The sequence below is a fragment of the Notolepis coatsorum genome, assembly GCF_963971535.1.
Source record: "Notolepis coatsorum genome assembly, chromosome: 19".
In the NCBI taxonomy this organism is placed as follows: Eukaryota; Metazoa; Chordata; class Actinopteri; order Aulopiformes; family Paralepididae; genus Notolepis; species Notolepis coatsorum.
This window is the reverse complement of record NC_140183.1, coordinates 82,929,401-82,946,418: the sequence shown is the minus strand read 5'-3', so window position 1 is coordinate 82,946,418 and position 17,018 is coordinate 82,929,401. Positions and strand designations below refer to the sequence as shown.

The window sequence follows — 17,018 nt, the reverse complement described above, 5'->3', positions numbered from 1 at the left end:
CTCTGAATCACTTCTCCAGCCCATGCAGACTCCCAGAGGCACCAGCAGCTTGAAGCTGAATTTTACCCAAAAGATATTTCCCGGCAGCCTCTGATGGGCAGGTGCACTACAAGCTTTGCAGCGTATTTACAAGCTGATAAATCTAGTGACCTATGCACAAAAAAGCGATAATCTTTTCCCAGAAAAGATCATAGTTACAATTAGATTCTATGAATTAAGCAGGTGAAATGTTTGCAGGCCAAGTATTTAAAAGACACGTTTTTTTGCGCCGCCACGCCGCCGTTCATCTTTTTATCAACAAGGCTGTGAAACTCAGTCTCCGTAGAATGAGCATAGCGTATGGGGAACAAAAGAGATTGGATATTTGATCTGTGATTGAGTCGCATCGAAATGATAAATTGAAAGATGCAAATGGAGACTATAGGTTCACTCGAGTTGAAAATATGTCTTCCTCTCAGACTCAATCGCTTCCACTCTTTTTTGCATTTGACAAAATAGCTACGGTTAACCTAAAACCAAATGCCCACCAAAAAGTACAGCATAGCCTCAACAACTCCATTGTGTTGTGAAACGTGCGCCAGTAGGCGGAGTAACCCCTCCCTCTATTGTCTCAGCTCCTCCCAGTAGGCGGAGTAACCCCTCCCTCTATTGTCTCAGCTCCTCCTACCAACACCTGCAGCGGCACCAGTGCAGGGCCCAGTAACCCCTCCCTCTATTGTCTCAGCTCCTCCTACCAACACCTACAGTAACCCCTCCCTCTATTGTCTCAGCTCCTCCCACCAACACCTACAGCGGCACGAGTGCAGGGCCCAGTAACCCCTCCCTCTATTGTCTCAGCTCCTCCTACCAACACCTACAGTAACCCCTCCCTCTATTGTCTCAGCTCCTCCCACCAACACCTACAGCGGCACGAGTGCAGGGCCCAGTAACCCCTCCCTCTATTGTCTCGGCTCCTCCCACCAACACCTACAGCGGCACCAGTGCAGGGCCCAGTAACCCCTCCCTCTATTGTCTCGGCTCCTCCCACCAACACCTACAGCGGCACGAGTGCAGGGCCCAGTAACCCCTCCCTCTATTGTCTCGGCTCCTCCTACCAACACCTACAGCGGCACCAGTGCAGGGCCCTCATTTATCAACGTTGCGTACACACAGATATGTGCGTAACCCGTGCGTACGATCATTTCTAAGCAAAGTGTGTGACTTATCAATTTGAATGTGAACTTGACTTTGTGCGTATATCTACGCACAGCTCAGGCCGTGCGTACCTGGCGGCGCCCGGCGGTAGAATATGGATACTGCAGACGGACGGCATTATGCTCTCATCAGTTCCATGCATTAGTTTCAACGCGGAAATAAGCTTTCGTTCATTAGTTTGACTGACGTGTTCTGTATGACCCCGGTAATTCATTATAGTTAATTGTAAAATAGCAACAGTAGTGTAATTATGGTCAAAACCCTATAAATAGCATTTGGAATAATAGGTCTTTCCTTCTGAATGAATGCAGCATGGTTTATATATAGCGTTATCGGAATATACGGGGTGTACCGACTGCGCTCCGCGTAGCTCAACTCGTTATTATTTTGCGCATAGATTGCAGAAATACGGGAATGTTTTGATTATATTTAAAAGGCTTTGCCATTGTTAAACGAAACAAGTGGAATTTCGAAGCTGTAAGCAGAATACAAGTCATATGAACACCCACAATATAGTGTTCTTCCCCCTTCCTACTGTATGAGAAAGAATTAAAAACGCATTGCAACGAGAACAGAGGTTATTTGTTGAGTTTATGTGTATACAAAACCCTTGCAATAAATGTGTCTTAAATGAATGAAAAGCATACATGCTCTGGATACAGGTAGCATATCGTGTGGGTGATATGACTTGTATTCTGCTTGCAGCTTCGAAATTCCACTTATTTCGTTTAGTGTCAAAGCCTTTTAAATATAAATCAAAACGTTCCCGTATTTCTGCAATCTATGCGCAAAATAATAACGAGTTGAGTTCTAACAAAGAACGTATTACATGCTGGGTAGGCTGATAGAGTAAACTGTAAATGAAATAGCCTATAACATTATAAAGGATAGGCTATAATGGCAGGGTCTTCCCAACATTTATTCCCCAGAGCCCCACGATTCCTGGGAGAAATATAGGAATATGATATGATATATTATATATGCGCAAGTTACTGTTGCATAATGTAGGCTATGGCTGCTATTATATGTCATTCATATAGGCTACCTAATACCGACAACAAAATAGATTGTATGCCTCTACAAATAATATGCAGGTAGAACATTGACGGAAAATCCGTCGCGATTTGGAATAAAATTGAGGAGAACTTTAATCCCTGGGTATTAATAGAACAAAACGGAAAAAGGCAGTCATATTCCAGCACGGTCTTTATTAGTTAATGTGGTCTTTAAGTTAATAGATATCATATCCGACATCACCGTACGTGTACATGTCTGTCAGCCTGTCACGTATTTCTCCCATAACACGCTTCGCTCGGCTTAGTCCACTTTTCCACATTTCATGGGGGTGTTCCATTACCGTATATGGTTAATTACGGGCAGTTCTATATGCAAATACTTAACACTTTGGTTGCCTAAGGTTAAATGAATGATATACCATAGATTGCCAGCGCTATTTGTCTATGGAGAAAGTCCCCTTCTTTGCAGGGCTATAACTTTTTCAATTCTATTGCTACATTGCCATTATTAGGGCCCATTCAAAGTCCTATATGTATTGTTCATTGTGTAGCAACGTTAAACCTTTTCATTCACATATTCATAGTAAAGTATGGTCTAATGTATAAGTATGTTTTCATCTCTTTCTGCAGCTTTCTCCAGAACGTGATATATAGCCCCAAATGCATTATATTGATGATGAAATACAGTTTGATGGCAATCAGCGCGATATAAAAAATTCCAACTAGACGTACTTCTAGAAGTTACTACACGTCATCTGATGTTGACCGGATGGGCGAGGGGGCGTTTATAATTCCGTGGGCAGCGTTATACCAATCATCTAATGTGGGTCAAATGTTGATAATATCAGTTATTATCGAAGACGGTAGCGTTACACGCTGAAACTCACCCCAGTCTCCGCGCGCCGTTGGGCGATCATCGTCGAGTAGAAATTTTATCATTATGGGATATATTATTACCCGGTCCATCTCCAGCTTGTATAATGGTATATACGTCCAAATCATGTTGTTTATCGAGTTATTGGCAATCGATCGCTATGTAGTGTGACGAGCTAGAGTCACGGGACATGTACCGAGTGGCCGGAAGCAATACGGACGTCTAGCAAAACCTCTACTGCGCTTCCTGTTAAGCGGTTGCGCCGATCGGCCACCAGATGGCGCTCCTGAACCGCCAGAGAGCTCAGTGGGTCCTGCTGGTGGATCTCAGGCCAGCGGAGGGACATTATGAATCCGATCGCAGATTTTTGAAATATTGATATAAGGACGCTGTACAGCGTCCCCCGGCAACTTTAGCATGGCCAGCAAAGACGTGAGAAGACGTGTCCCGGCACCCAAAGTGTTAAAATTGTGCACGAGTGCGGAGCGTAGAACATTTATCAACACGGAGTACTTGCCGGTGTGCGTGGGACACGTCTACGCATGTGTGATAAATCCAGATTTTTTTGTGCGTACACACATTCTAAATTCTGTGCTTACGAACGAAAGTAGAACACTTTCTAAGAACTGTTGATAAATGAGGGCCCAGGTGTATACTGGAAATACAACACAGGTAAAACGGCAAGCCTACCCGTACTGTAACATCCCTACAGTACAGTGGAAACGAGCCACAATGCACACAATGTGCAAAACCTCTTTGTAAAACATTTATCATTTATTCGCAGTGAATCTGAGGACATTTTCGCAAATAACTTTAGGGAACTGAAAAGGTCAGCCGATCTGGCCACTGTGCCACAAGTCTGGCAATCAGACTCTCATCTGCACCTTTGATTACACTGTTTACATTCTCATGTTCTTATATTCAGAATTAATTCTATTGTTTAAACTGTTAAATTTGTATCTTTATATAATTGTATTGCCTAAATGTATGTCTTTCTACTATTACCATGCCCATAACTGTCCCTCCCCCCCCCCCATGCTGCCATGACGCCCGAATTTCAATAGAGGGGGGATCAATAAAAGGAATATCTTATCTTAATCAACTTTTTAGCACTAATAATGTATAAAGCACATAACCACTCACTTCGCAGCTGCATTCAGAAGTTGTTCCAAACTAGAGAGAGCCAGTATAAACTCAGGGGAACATGTGTCTTCAAAAACACAAAGGCAAGGACAAATATAAAAAGTAGATGTATATCTGTTAACTCATTCACTGCCAACGACGAGTATACTCGTTATTGGCCGCCAATCAAACAACGAGTATACTCGTTATTTGATCATTATTTCTTTTACTCGCTATTTCCATTCATTATCCATCCAGGAAGGCTGGTGTTACCATAGGGAATGAGTCTGAGATCGCAAAAGTCCAATACCGCCGCCTGGTGGTATGCGTCCGGTTTTGCACTTCCTTTGAGACTCCGTGTATGGGGCTGTGCGTTGATGAAATGCCTCCGGGCGGACTTTTTTAGTAACCTCGGGCTTCACCCGATCGCATTGAATAATTTTTGGGACCCCCGATTCATTATGCTGTGGTGGGTTATGTCGTGGGCCAAATGGACATACGATCTACCAGATGGCAATCAAATAATTGGAATATTCTTTTTGGAATCCCACCGGCCACAGGTAAGAGCAATTTAACGTCAATTTCAGCTTGATTGTGCCTTGTTTTCATAGCAATCGCCCTGATCAGCGTATGTTGTTGTACTAACGAATGCCGTTATTGACAATCAATTAATCATGCATTTGAACCCGCCTGCATTCATGATAGAACATTATATATACCGATCATATGCAGGGCTCTACGCTAACCTTTTTCCCAAGTAGCACACAAAGAAATTTAGGAGCACCCAAAAATATTTAGGAGCACAGTGAAAATATTTCAAGTAACAGAGTTTATTTTTTTTCTCAAAAATATATGTATATTTGTACTGTGCGTGCATGTGCAAACGGGAACGGGACACGTGTATGCTTTCTACAACGGAGTTGGGTTTCCGGGTTCCTCTGATTGGCCACTAAGCCCACGTGACCCTACGCTATTACGCCCCCCTTATCGCCGCCAGTTATCACTTACGCCCGCGCATGAGCCGCGACACGCCCCTCAGCCAGCCAGCAATACTAAGCTCCAGTTAAGCTAATTTATACCGTAACGAATCATTAAAAAAATATACCGTTAACTGGAATATGTTGTTTCTTTACACATATGTTGGATTATGTACAAATCTAATCATGACATTTAAGACATGCATGACATACAGATATATATATATCTCTGACTCTGAGCACCTGAAGACTGTGCTATTAAACCAGGAAGTGCAGCACTATGTCAGCAGAGTAGTACCGTAACGAATCATTAAGAAAATATACCGTTAACTGGAATATGTTGTTTTTTTACACACATGTTGGATTATGTAATTGGTTTGTTATGACAACCATTATCTGTATTAAAAAAAAAAATAATAATTATCTAACCCTAACTAACCATACTGTCATGCACTTGTCCTAATAAATTAACCTACACTGTAGCACTCAACACTTTGATGAACATTGTTACTCAGCTGATAGAGTTGTGCCCTTCCTGATGGCTTGTCGTACAGAACTTGTAAGTCGCTTTGGATAAAAGCGTCAGCTAAATGACTAAATGTAAATGTGTATGTAAATGTAAACCAATAAGAAATCGCGCAACTCTGGCTTCATCAGAAAGATCTCTGCGCCGAGAGGCATTCTATAAAGCTGGGAACGAGGTTAGTCCTTCTCAGCCAACCTCAGCGCGCGATTGGCTGAGGTTGAGTAAAATGCCATGGTAAGCCAATCAAAGGTAGAGGTGGGCGGGTTCATCCAGTGTCTGCACACAGCGCGACAACACAAGCCAGTCAACATGAGACCGCGGTCCGTGTACGTTTTGATAGTTGTTTTGGTGGCCAAATAATCCAAAACGAATCCAACAAACAACACACACGAGCATTCAATGACAGACCATGAGGTCCATGAGCGTTTTTGTTCACTCTAGTCTTGTGTTAGTTGTGTTGCAGCGCAGTAGTGGAAGCTCTACTCTGCTGACATAGTGCTGCACTTGCTGGTTTAATAGCACAGTCTTCAGGTGCTCAGAGTCAGAGATATATATATCTGTATGTCATGCATGTCTTAAATGTCATGATTAGATTTGTACATAATCCAACATATGTGTAAAGAAACAACATATTCCAGTTAACGGTATATTTTTTTAATGATTCGTTACGGTATAAATTAGGTTAACTGGAGCTTAGTATTGCTGGCTGGCTGAGGGGCGTGTCGCGGCTCATGCGCGGGCGTAAGCGATAACTGGCGGCGATAAGGGCGGCGTAATAGCGTAGGGTCACGTGGGCTTAGTGGCCAATCAGAGGAACCCGGAAACCCAACTGCGTTGTAGAAAGCATACACGCGAACGGGACACACATCTGTGCAATAGCACATACCACCAAAGTCACTGGCCCACAGTGTGCGTGTGTGTGTATCTGCGTGTGCAAACGGGAATGGGACACAGACATTTGAACTATTAATTAAGTGATTAATGCCTACTGTGGCAAAGTTGTAGCCAACAACTAGGCCTAATAAGAAAGGCAGTGACATTGAACAAAAGGGAGACACTGGCATTACCACCAGGGCCATCAGTAGAGGGGGGAGCTAGTGTTGCTCTTCTAGAAAAATAATCCTTTCAGGGTTGCCTATTGAAATACTGTACACCTCCAGTCCAGAAACATTGTTTATGAGTTTGCGTGTCAGGTAGATTCGGACAATTACGTCACACCGCTTGCACTCTGGCCGTCCGGCGCTGCAGCTGGACCCTATTGCCCACCTCTGCGTGTTGATAACGCTAGCCAAGTTAGCTGTACACACATACACAGTGGGCCGGTTACTTTGGTGTAGGGGTGTAACAATGCATCGCAATGCATCGATCCTAAGGGGAAAATTCAACTGCATCGATTTGAAAATGTTAGAATCGATTATCGCAATTTAAATGTGTACACGTTATGTTATTGTCATGTCAGTTACAGCCAACACAACGACATACGCTACTGCATCAACGTTATGATTAACAAAGCAAGGCATTAGTTTTGTTGCATTAACGTTATATTACTATTGCTATCGATACATCTAGGTGTTCTCAAATCTATTGCTATTGGTAAGACTAGAATATTACATTAACTTAATGTTACTTGTGTCTCAGAAAACGCTCGCATATCACAATGGCGGACTCTCAGGAAGTAAAAGAGAAAATGGGAGCTTCCGATTGGTCATTTCCCTTTTTTCTTTCTTCTTTTTTTTTAAACCAGTCACGTCACTCTACTGTGATTGGACCGTTGGCTTGAGTGCAATGTGGGACTTGTAGTTTTTGAACGATTATAGCGGAGAAAAAAGCACGATTGAGGCTGTAATCTTGAGTCGCACACCGTGTGAGTAATTGATTTTTCCGTTTCGCACACACATATTTCTAGGGGCATATGCGAGCAATATGGTCGCACTGTAGAGCCCTAGTATGTATTTGAATTTTTTATTATAGCATGTATAGGGACGAAATGCCAATGGATTAAGTATAATATACGTCACATGCTATTACAAGCCACCCAGGAATTACCCTAAACCGCTCTGAAACCATACTTATATTCACCACGGTATAAAACGGGAATGTATGGATACAAAAAAAAAAAAAATCTTTTTCACATCTTGAACGATAGATACTCGATGTCAAATGGGCCATAGTGTTGCATCCATAGCTATAATATAGAATATAGTTATAGGCCTGCAAACAAGGGGACCGACTCCATTGGGCCTAACAAAAATAATGGTTGGTTTCAGGTTGCCGACCGACCCTGCCGATTTAGGTGCGACCCAATATATTTTATGAGTTTAAAAAAAAAATTATATATTAAAAAAAAAAAAATCATTTTTTTTTTTTTTTTTAGAATAAAGTTTCATAGAAATCTTAGTCAAACATTTAGTATTATGGATATTAAACATGCTGGCAGAGTACATGCATCCATGTTGTTGTGAACATTTTAACCCTTTCACTGCCACACGACAGCCGGTTAACCCTTTCACTGTGACAATACAGAAGGTTAGCCCTTTACTATCACACAACCGACGGCGATGCTCCATCATTAGCATCATTAGCTCCGCGGATGCGGAGCTAATGATGCTAATGATGGAGCATCGCCGTCGGTTGTGTGATAGTAAAGGGCTAACCTTCTGTCGTGTGGCAGTGAAAGGGTTAATTAAATAAAGAAATTCCCTATCCATAGTCGCCGTGGGAAAGAATAAAAAAAAAATAAAAATAAAATAAATTCCCTACCTACCCATGGCCAAACTGACAACCAACCTGAAACCAACTATTATTTTTGTTAGGCCCCATTGGTTTATTGCGTGGCAGCACATAGCCATATCCCGTTCCCAGCGTGGCAGAGAAAGAGTTAAAGGGGTAAACCTGTGGAATAACTGTGACAACGAATAAAAAATGTGTAGTTCGATACGTACATTTAAGAAATTGTTCAAATATAAGATACATAAATATAAAACCTTATTATAATCCTAATTATATTTGATTATAATATAACTGTATTACAACCGTGACAAAAATAAATTGTATATTACTGTATAAACTGTACACTATAACTATGAAACTTCTGTAACCTTTTGTTTTTGCAAAATTGGGTACTGAATTATGTTTTTTTGTTTTATTAATAATGTAATGTAAAAAGGGTCGGTACACGTTTTTTTTTTTTTTTTATAAATTTGCTACTACTGTACATTGCCTTATATAAAAGAAGACCGAAATAAAATCATTCATTCATTCAACCGTTTCGGTCAATATTTTTTTTTTTTTTTTTTTTTTTTTTACTTTGACCAGTCAGCTGGTTCTTTTCGCGTTTATCGCTTTTTCTGGTCAAGTATGACCGACAGAAACAGGTTGAATGGGGGTATAGATCGGGGGAAAGACACTCTGAGAAAATACGGCTAGTCCGGGAGTCGAACTCGCTACCCCAGATCCGTGACGCGCACGGTTGTCCCCGACGCCGAAATAGCGTTCGAGGTACGCGGTGAGCTACTGGAGCTCCCCTTCGGTCAATATTCTTACTGGCGGGGGATAACTGTTAACACTCGACAGCCCTGGTGACCACTGTTCTACAACACAATCCTCCTGACGTCACACGTCACTCCAAGGCGTCGTCCCGTACACCGCAGACCCACCTGTTGTCTGGAGGAAGGGGTTGTGTGCCGAGGAGGAGGAGATGGAGGGAGGAGGCGGCGGTTTGGGTTTGGGTTTAGACGACACCAAGGAGTCCAGGTCCACCAGCGCCGCGTTGGGGCCCAAGAAGGACTCCGGGGTCTTCCGAACGGGAAACGGGGGGCAGCCCAGGGAGGAGAGGCCAAAGGGTACCGGGGAGCACGAGCTGTCGCCCCCCCCCCCCATCGCCGAGGACCCCCGCCGCTCTGGATCTCCTGAGAAAAAGGAGGAATAGAAATAAAATAAAAATAAAATAATAATAATAATAATAATTTAAAAAGAAGAAACGGGAGAAGTGAGAATAAACAGATGCACAAGGATTCGTTGTACAGGAGTCCACTGGCATGGTATGGATTGACCGCAATATACAGCGTTATCACACAGTCACACTGAAGAAGGACGACATGTAGGACAAGACGACTGTTCTGTTGATTCGTGAGTCTCTGTGAAGTGAAAAATGAACGTGTACCTTTCGTGTCGGTGTCTTTGAGTCCACGTGATGCGCGTGAGGCTGCGTCTGTAAGATGTGAGGATGTCGTCCTTATGTGTGAGGATGAGTCTGTGGATGTGAGGATGTCGTCCTTATGTGTGAGGATGAGTCTGTGGATGTGAGGATGTCGTCCTTATGTGTGAGGATGAGTCTGTGGATGTGAGGATGTCGTCCTTATGTGTGAGGGTGTGTCTGTGGATGTGAGGATGTCGTCCTTATGTGTGAGGGTGTGTCTGTAAGATGTGAGGATGTCGTCCTTATGTGTGAGGCTGCGTCTGTAAGATGTGAGGATGTCGTCCTTATGTGTGAGGGTGTGTCTGTAAGATGTGAGGATGCCTCACTGCGTGGTGAATGTACCTGTGCCGTTAGTGTGTGTGGCGATGCCACTCCAGAGGTCAGAGGTGAGAGTGTCAGAGGCAGGGAGAGCCCCGTCCCCTGCCCAGGGGTCTACTGGCGCCCCTGAGGAGGAGGCGCTGAGGGGCACCTGGGGGCCCCAGGGGTCGGCACTGGGGGGGGTCACAGCTACGGGGGAGGGGGACACACGCAGGAGGGGAGGGGAGGGTTAACACAACACACAACACTTTACACTACAGGCACCGTCCACAGGGGGAGCAGGAGAGCCGGGCTGCGTTCCAACAGCGGTGTTTCTCCCCTTCTTCACCTCTCCCTTTACTCCCACTGAATTGACTGGCGTGAGATGAGGTGAAAAGAGAGCAAATTCTTCCGTGAACGTCCCGCCATAGTTCTGGGGATGTCCCACAATCGCGATCCGAGTAATTTAATATCGAGAATCTGCCCCGATACAGAGTACTGCTCCGATATTTTCCTATATAGGTAAAATATGCTTGGTAATTGAATAACTGTTTACAAAAAAGGATAAGAATTTTGATCAGGCTTAATATAGCCGCCGGATACCAATCAATACAGATCAAATTATGCCGTGATCGTCTCAGATTTCCGATCTGTCCCGACTGGGTCTGTTGTCGTACTACTTCAATGATGCCCGGGCCAGTGGAGGTAAGAAGGAGAGGCACTGAGGAGGAGAAGAGGCTAACCTCAAAACAATAAAAGAGAAGCACACGGAGGCCAGAAGAGAAAGAAAGAAAGAAAAAAAGAGAGAGAGAGAGAGAGAGAGAGAAAGAGAAAGAGAAAGAGAAGAGAGAGAGAGAGAGAGAGAGAGAGAGAGAGAGAGAGAGAGAGAGAGAGAGAGAGAGAGAGAGAGAGAGAGAGAGAGAGAGAGAGAGAGAGAGAGAGCGCTCTTGTTGGAGACACAGCCACAGTCAGTCCTGAGCAGAAACGAGAGGATAAAAGAAAGCATCCCCTGGTCTAGAGGCCGTGGGGAGGACGGACTCAGCATGCTGGCTGGTCCTCCTGATGCACTGAGAGCATCTAGAGTGGACGAGCGGTGAGGACACCATGGAGACATAACAGGAAATGAAAATAGGGGGCCAGTTTTTTTTTGGAAGTAGGATTGCAAAACATTATGGAATGGAGGGAATGCAGAATGCGGACCTCGCAGCCTTTCCTCATTTCCTGTACAGATACAGTTCTCTCGTCGGTTCCGTCAGGTTCGCAGCGGTCCGGCGAGAGCTAGACCAGAGCGGACACCGGTGTCGCGGGGGGGCCACTCACCTGAGGCTCCCCAGGGGTCGACGTGGTTGACTCTGTTGGAGGTTTCCCCCCACGGGTCCGGAGGAGGGGCTATCGTGGGCGGCGGGCCCCCGCCCCAGGGGTCCGCACACGGGGGAGAGGTGGGCGAGGCCGCTCCCCAGGGGTCGGCAGCCGCCGCCGCACCCCAGGGGCCTGAGGCAGAGGGGGCGGGGACTGTGGGTGGGGGAGAGGGGCCCGCGGAGCCTATTGAGGCGGCGGCGGCGGCGGCCGGGGCCCCCCAGGGGTCGACCACGGCACCCAGCTCCATGAGAGCACTCTGGACAGGGTGATAGTACAGGTTACATTACACTGTCATGGTTAGGGACAAACACACACACGGCAAAATAGTCACACTCATTGTGGTGAGTAAAAGCTGTTTAAAGAGGAAATGTGGGCAACCGAGAGACAGAGACAGAGAGAGAGAGAGAGAGAGAGAGAGAATAACAGAATTACACACCCGTATTCACACAGAAATGCACACAGTTTAATAAGCTAGTTGTGTGAACAAGCGTGCGTTGTGAACACTATTTTCTCAACCCCTTTGTTCATGAACCTATACTGATCCAGCCAGATAGAACGGACCCAGATCAAATCAACACAAGGTGCATATCTAGCTCCGAGTGTTCCCTAAAAGAGAGAAAAGCCTATCGCTCTCGCTGGTCCTCAATGATGGCAACAGTTGAGAAACAGCGTTCGGCTGCACATGGGGACTTTGAATTGGACCTGTCTCAAACCCTGCCCTCTTTTCTTGATCCTCCAATCACAACTGTCGCTTACCTCGGACAAACCAAGTTTGTCCGAGGTAAGCGACAGTTGTGATTGGAGGATCAAGAAAAGAGGGCAGGGTTTTGAGACAGGTCCATTGGGCTTCAACTAGGAGGACACACACCAACACACAGGTGAGAGACACAGCTAGAGCAGGTAACGCCGGGAGAGCGAGAGAGGAACAGAGCGGTACTGTTGTCTAAAGAGTGTGTGCGCACACACACGTTCCACACACACACCTCCTCTGGTTTAGTCTTCTCCCTCTTGCTCTCCTCGATGGCCATCTGCAGTCTCAGGTCGTCACCTCTGCGCAGTCGCTCCTCCTGCCAATCACACGCACACAGCTGTGATGTCAGCTGGACCCCTGCGCTGCCCGTAGGCACAGGTGTAGGATCAGTTTACGGACGGTACGCCAAGAGTGCATCACTTGATGAAATGTCAACTTCGGTAGTAGACCCATCGTCGTCGCCAGACACGGCCCATTTTTGTTTGGTCGCTTGGCTGTTGCAGTTTTGATTGCTTATGTCTAAGGCTGAGACCACTTATCGATTTACCGATAACTGCGTGAAATCCATAAAATGTGCATGTCAAAAAACTAAACAAAAATGTATTTAACGTTAGCTTGCGTGTGTGACGTGGGCCAACTACAGCATCGCAAAAACGACAGTGAGTGCACGTGACACACACACACACACACACAAACTAACGTTAAATAAATGTTCTTTTCTTTAATAAATTTAATTAAATTATTTTTACACATGCAAAATAATAATAGAAAGAATCGATTTTTATCGAACATTTTGTCCCGATTTATCGATTCTTCCAAATGGCATATCGTCTCAGCCTTACTTATGTCTAACATAACAACTCCCTAGGTAGTGAACGTTTGCTCGCTCGATACAAAGCCGCTTTACATTTAGTCAACATGGTCCGGTGTCTTGCACCACAGTGCAACCATTCAAACTATAAGCACAGTTGTAATCGCCGGACCTGGAGGGTCGGCCTACAATAGCAAATGTCCCTAACTGACCGACTGCCCATTGTTGAAACACACACGCGTGAGTGTCGAGGCTGGGTCTGGCTCAACGAGGCTCGCTTACTCTTGTTTTTTTAAGTGAACTACAAGCTGGGAAGACGGTGGTGACAAAGTATCAGAGCGACCAAAACAGATAGTTGAAAGATCAACACATGCCAAGGAATCAAACAAGGGTGGGCGTCTCCAAAAGTTGTTTGCATTTCATCAAATAACATTATGCACTTTCACTGCATATCCTGAAATGACAGTCTGAACCAATCATGGTCGAAACTGATAAGCTGACCTTAGACCAGCGTCTAGGGACCATATGCTCAAAAAGGGCACAACCTGTACAGAGTTGGTCCTCAAGTCTGCCTTTTCACTTCTACAAACGGGAGTCTGAAGATAGCCTTTCCAGTTCTCACCTTCTTTTAACAAGCACCATATCGGACGAGTGTCTTCCTTTACCTGCATCAACAACTAACTACACTATTGTAAGCTAAGTTGAGCCAGCGAAACTGAACCAACACTGATCATACACCCCATGCTAATCCCTTTTGGACCTTGTTGTGTGTCGGCATTCATCTGCACTGCATTGTTCCAAGATAAACTATCGTATTGGTAGATGGGCAACTGCACCAACTACAGCAGAACATTTAAGTCAGTACCTGCACACAACAAGGCCTCAAGGTGCACACTCCTCCTTGCACACTCAGGGCTTGACATTAAGCTTGTCCTTTCAACACGTAGAGGAAGCGTTCACTACTCCCAAGAACAGCCATTTAAAAGAAATAGTGTCTTTGTGCTATAATGTATGTTGCGTCAATTTGCCAAGTTTCTGCCACCAGATTTTGATCCACTCACTCACTCAGACAGACACACACACTAAATGGAAAGCCACATCCACAAGACAACCAAAGCAGATTTGTTATACTGTGATCTGTCAAATGTCCACACAGCCTAGTTTACAGCACAGTCTACCAGTGTGTAATTTTAAACAATGATCATAAATTGGTTCTTGATAAATAAAATGCCTGGTATAGGCTAAACATAGGTAGGTCCATCTATTCCTTCATATATTTTCAGGAATTAGGCCCAATGTTTCTCCACACACATCAGAAAGCAGCTCATCACCTGCAATCCTTGTATGTCTTCCTGGTATTTATTTAAGTTAGCCACGTGTGGTCTGTCTAACCGTTAACACCATGCAAGCACATGTGGTTCAACAATTTGCAGCATTGGGAGTATTATGTAAAGAACTGCAATTTTACTCCCAGTTTAGCAGATACTAGCTTACTCATGTGCATTCATTAGACGGGTTGCTCTACCTGCTGCGAGAGATGGGTGTGCAGGCTTGTGTAAGACACACCAGAGAGAGATCACACACCGCTCGAAAACAGCCTAGACTACTGATAAACAGCCCATCATCATTCATGGCTTCAGAAAATAAGTAGATGGATGTTTTGGTGTTTTTCCTGGCTGTTTGCAAGCTGCAGCACTGAGCTAGCTTAACTCAAGCTGCAGCACTGAGCTAGCTTAACTCAAGCTGCAGCACTGAGCTAGCTTAACTCAAGCTGCAGCACTGAGCTAGCTTAACTCAAGCTGCAGCACTGAGCTAGCTTAACTCAAGCTGCAGCACTGAGCTAGCTTAACTCAAGCTGCAGCACTGAGCTAGCTTAACTCAAGCTGCAGCACTGAGCTAGCTTAACTCAAGCTGCAGCACTGAGCTAGCTTAACTCAAGCTGCAGCACTGAGCTAGCTTAACTCAAGCTGCAGCACTGAGCTAGCTTAACTCAAGCTGCAGCACTGAGCTAGCTTAACTCAAGCTGCAGCACTGAGCTAGCTTAACTCAAGCTGCAGCACTGAGCTAGCTTAACTCAAGCTGCAGCACTGAGCTAGCTTAACTCAAGCTGCAGCACTGAGCTAGCTTAACTCAAGCTGCAGCACTGAGCTAGCTTAACTCAAGCTGCAGCACTGAGCTAGCTTAACTCAAGCTGCAGCACTGAGCTAGCTTAACTCAAGCTGCAGCACTGAGCTAGCTTAACTCAAGCTGCAGCACTGAGCTAGCTTAACTCAAGCTGCAGCACTGAGCTAGCTTAACTCAAGCTGCAGCACTGAGCTAGCTTAACTCAAGCTGCAGCACTGAGCTAGCTTAACTCAAGCTGCAGCACTGAGCTAGCTTAACTCAAGCTGCAGCACTGAGCTAGCTTAACTCAAGCTGCAGCACTGAGCTAGCTTAACTCAAGCTGCAGCACTGAGGCAGCTCAACTCCACTCCCACGAGGAACACCAGCTCTCACACGCACAATGCAGACAACAAACGTAGCTTCGATAGCAGATAGAAACACACAAACACACTCCATGAGGCCAGCTGACTCACATCTGCTTTCTAGGCTTTTCTTCTACATGAAATGTCCAAAGTGATTTGCGGCGAGAATTGATCACATTTAACCCCAATACATTTCACTTGTCCATTTGGGCCAGTAGAGACCATACCGACTTGTCTGACCAAACATTTTTACTTGTCCTGGACAAGTGAACAAGCGTTAATGTCGAGCCCTGTCACCCTTTACCTAGGCTCTTCATTCCAGTGATACCTGTGTCCAGAATAGTCCTGGGAAGTCAAAACAGGTGAGTGCAAGTGAGAAGGTCAGTGTGTTTTAAGTGTCCAGTTCGAGGCATGCTTTAAGAAGAATTATGAGGAAAGAATTAATCGCTCACAAATTGCTTGGTGTTAAATTTTGTCATTCCAATATTCTTGAGGTCTTTGCCATGCATAATTTAACAATAACTAAATTACAAAGTTATTCCCATTCTTTTGGGCATTTAAACACATGTGTGCTTTGTAATCCATTTTCTTTTGCATGTCCAATAATATATAAGCAGACAAAGTTACCATGACAGAGAAAAGAGCTCAATGCAAAGTGAAACCAAACGTGTTTCTTGATCAAAGGGAAACAATGTAAAAGAGTTCATATTCATTGCTTTGATTGGTTGACAGTTGATGTCTGTCTGACAAGATTCCAATAGATAAGAGAGATAGATAGGTGAGGGCTGGTTGGCCAGTCGGTCGGCCACGCCCTATGCCCCCTGACCTTATGGTGAATCTCCTTGCTGAGTGTGAGTGCATAGCGGAGCTCTGCGTCCTCCAGAGGGGCCATGCTTGTCTGGGGGAGGTCAGGGGTCAAATGGTGAGCGCAAAGGTGAGTGGGTAATGTAGTGAATAATAAGCTGATAACCCCTCTGTGTAAACAGGTGCTGTGATGGACAACAACTATAAATACTTTGTTATAAGCATTGGTACTGCGGTCGCTTATCATATCGCTATGCCTACTCCCCTTGCCAGACCTCGGATTGGTCCTGCTTGGCGTTACCTGGTCCGCCTCCTCTTTGCTCATGGCCAATGCCAGCTGGAGCTGCAGATCCTCCTCTCCGGAGCTCTGGGGCCAGGCCTGCTCAGGGTCCGCCCCTCCAGACTGGGAGCCCAATGACAGGCTGCCCCCCAGGCCAGGTGCAGTGGGGGCTGAGGAGGCTGGAGCAAAAATGTATACACAAAATGAATGCTACTCTTCCGAATCAGGGTTCCTGCTGGTTTCAACAAGTTAAATTAGGGCTGAAGGTATACCGTCATCATGGATCCATGCAAAGGTATGGAGTTTTACTAGAGCGCCGTCGACGATATATATATAAACGTATA

General features: G+C 45.1%; 1 protein-coding gene across 6 annotated transcripts in view; it reads right to left on the bottom strand.

Moving 5' to 3' along the window:
• epn1a (epsin 1a) overlaps positions 1-17,018 on the bottom strand; it is a 43,658-nt gene that overhangs the window by 2,763 nt on the left and 23,877 nt on the right. For 4 of the 6 annotated variants that reach the window (XM_084336902.1, XM_084336901.1, XM_084336900.1 and 1 more), the window contains 5 exons: positions 16,696-16,853; positions 12,547-12,630; positions 11,525-11,819; positions 10,250-10,414; positions 9,366-9,617 (listed from right to left, as the gene is read on the bottom strand). In XM_084336902.1, the coding sequence (XP_084193028.1) occupies positions 9,366-9,617; positions 10,250-10,414; positions 11,525-11,819; positions 12,547-12,630; positions 16,696-16,853 (954 nt within the window). Of the gene's footprint in view, positions 1-9,365; positions 9,618-10,249; positions 10,415-11,524; positions 11,820-12,546; positions 12,631-16,416; positions 16,531-16,695; positions 16,854-17,018 lie in introns of all 6 variants that reach the window. The other 2 variants (XM_084336905.1, XM_084336904.1) reach the window with 2 other exon arrangements.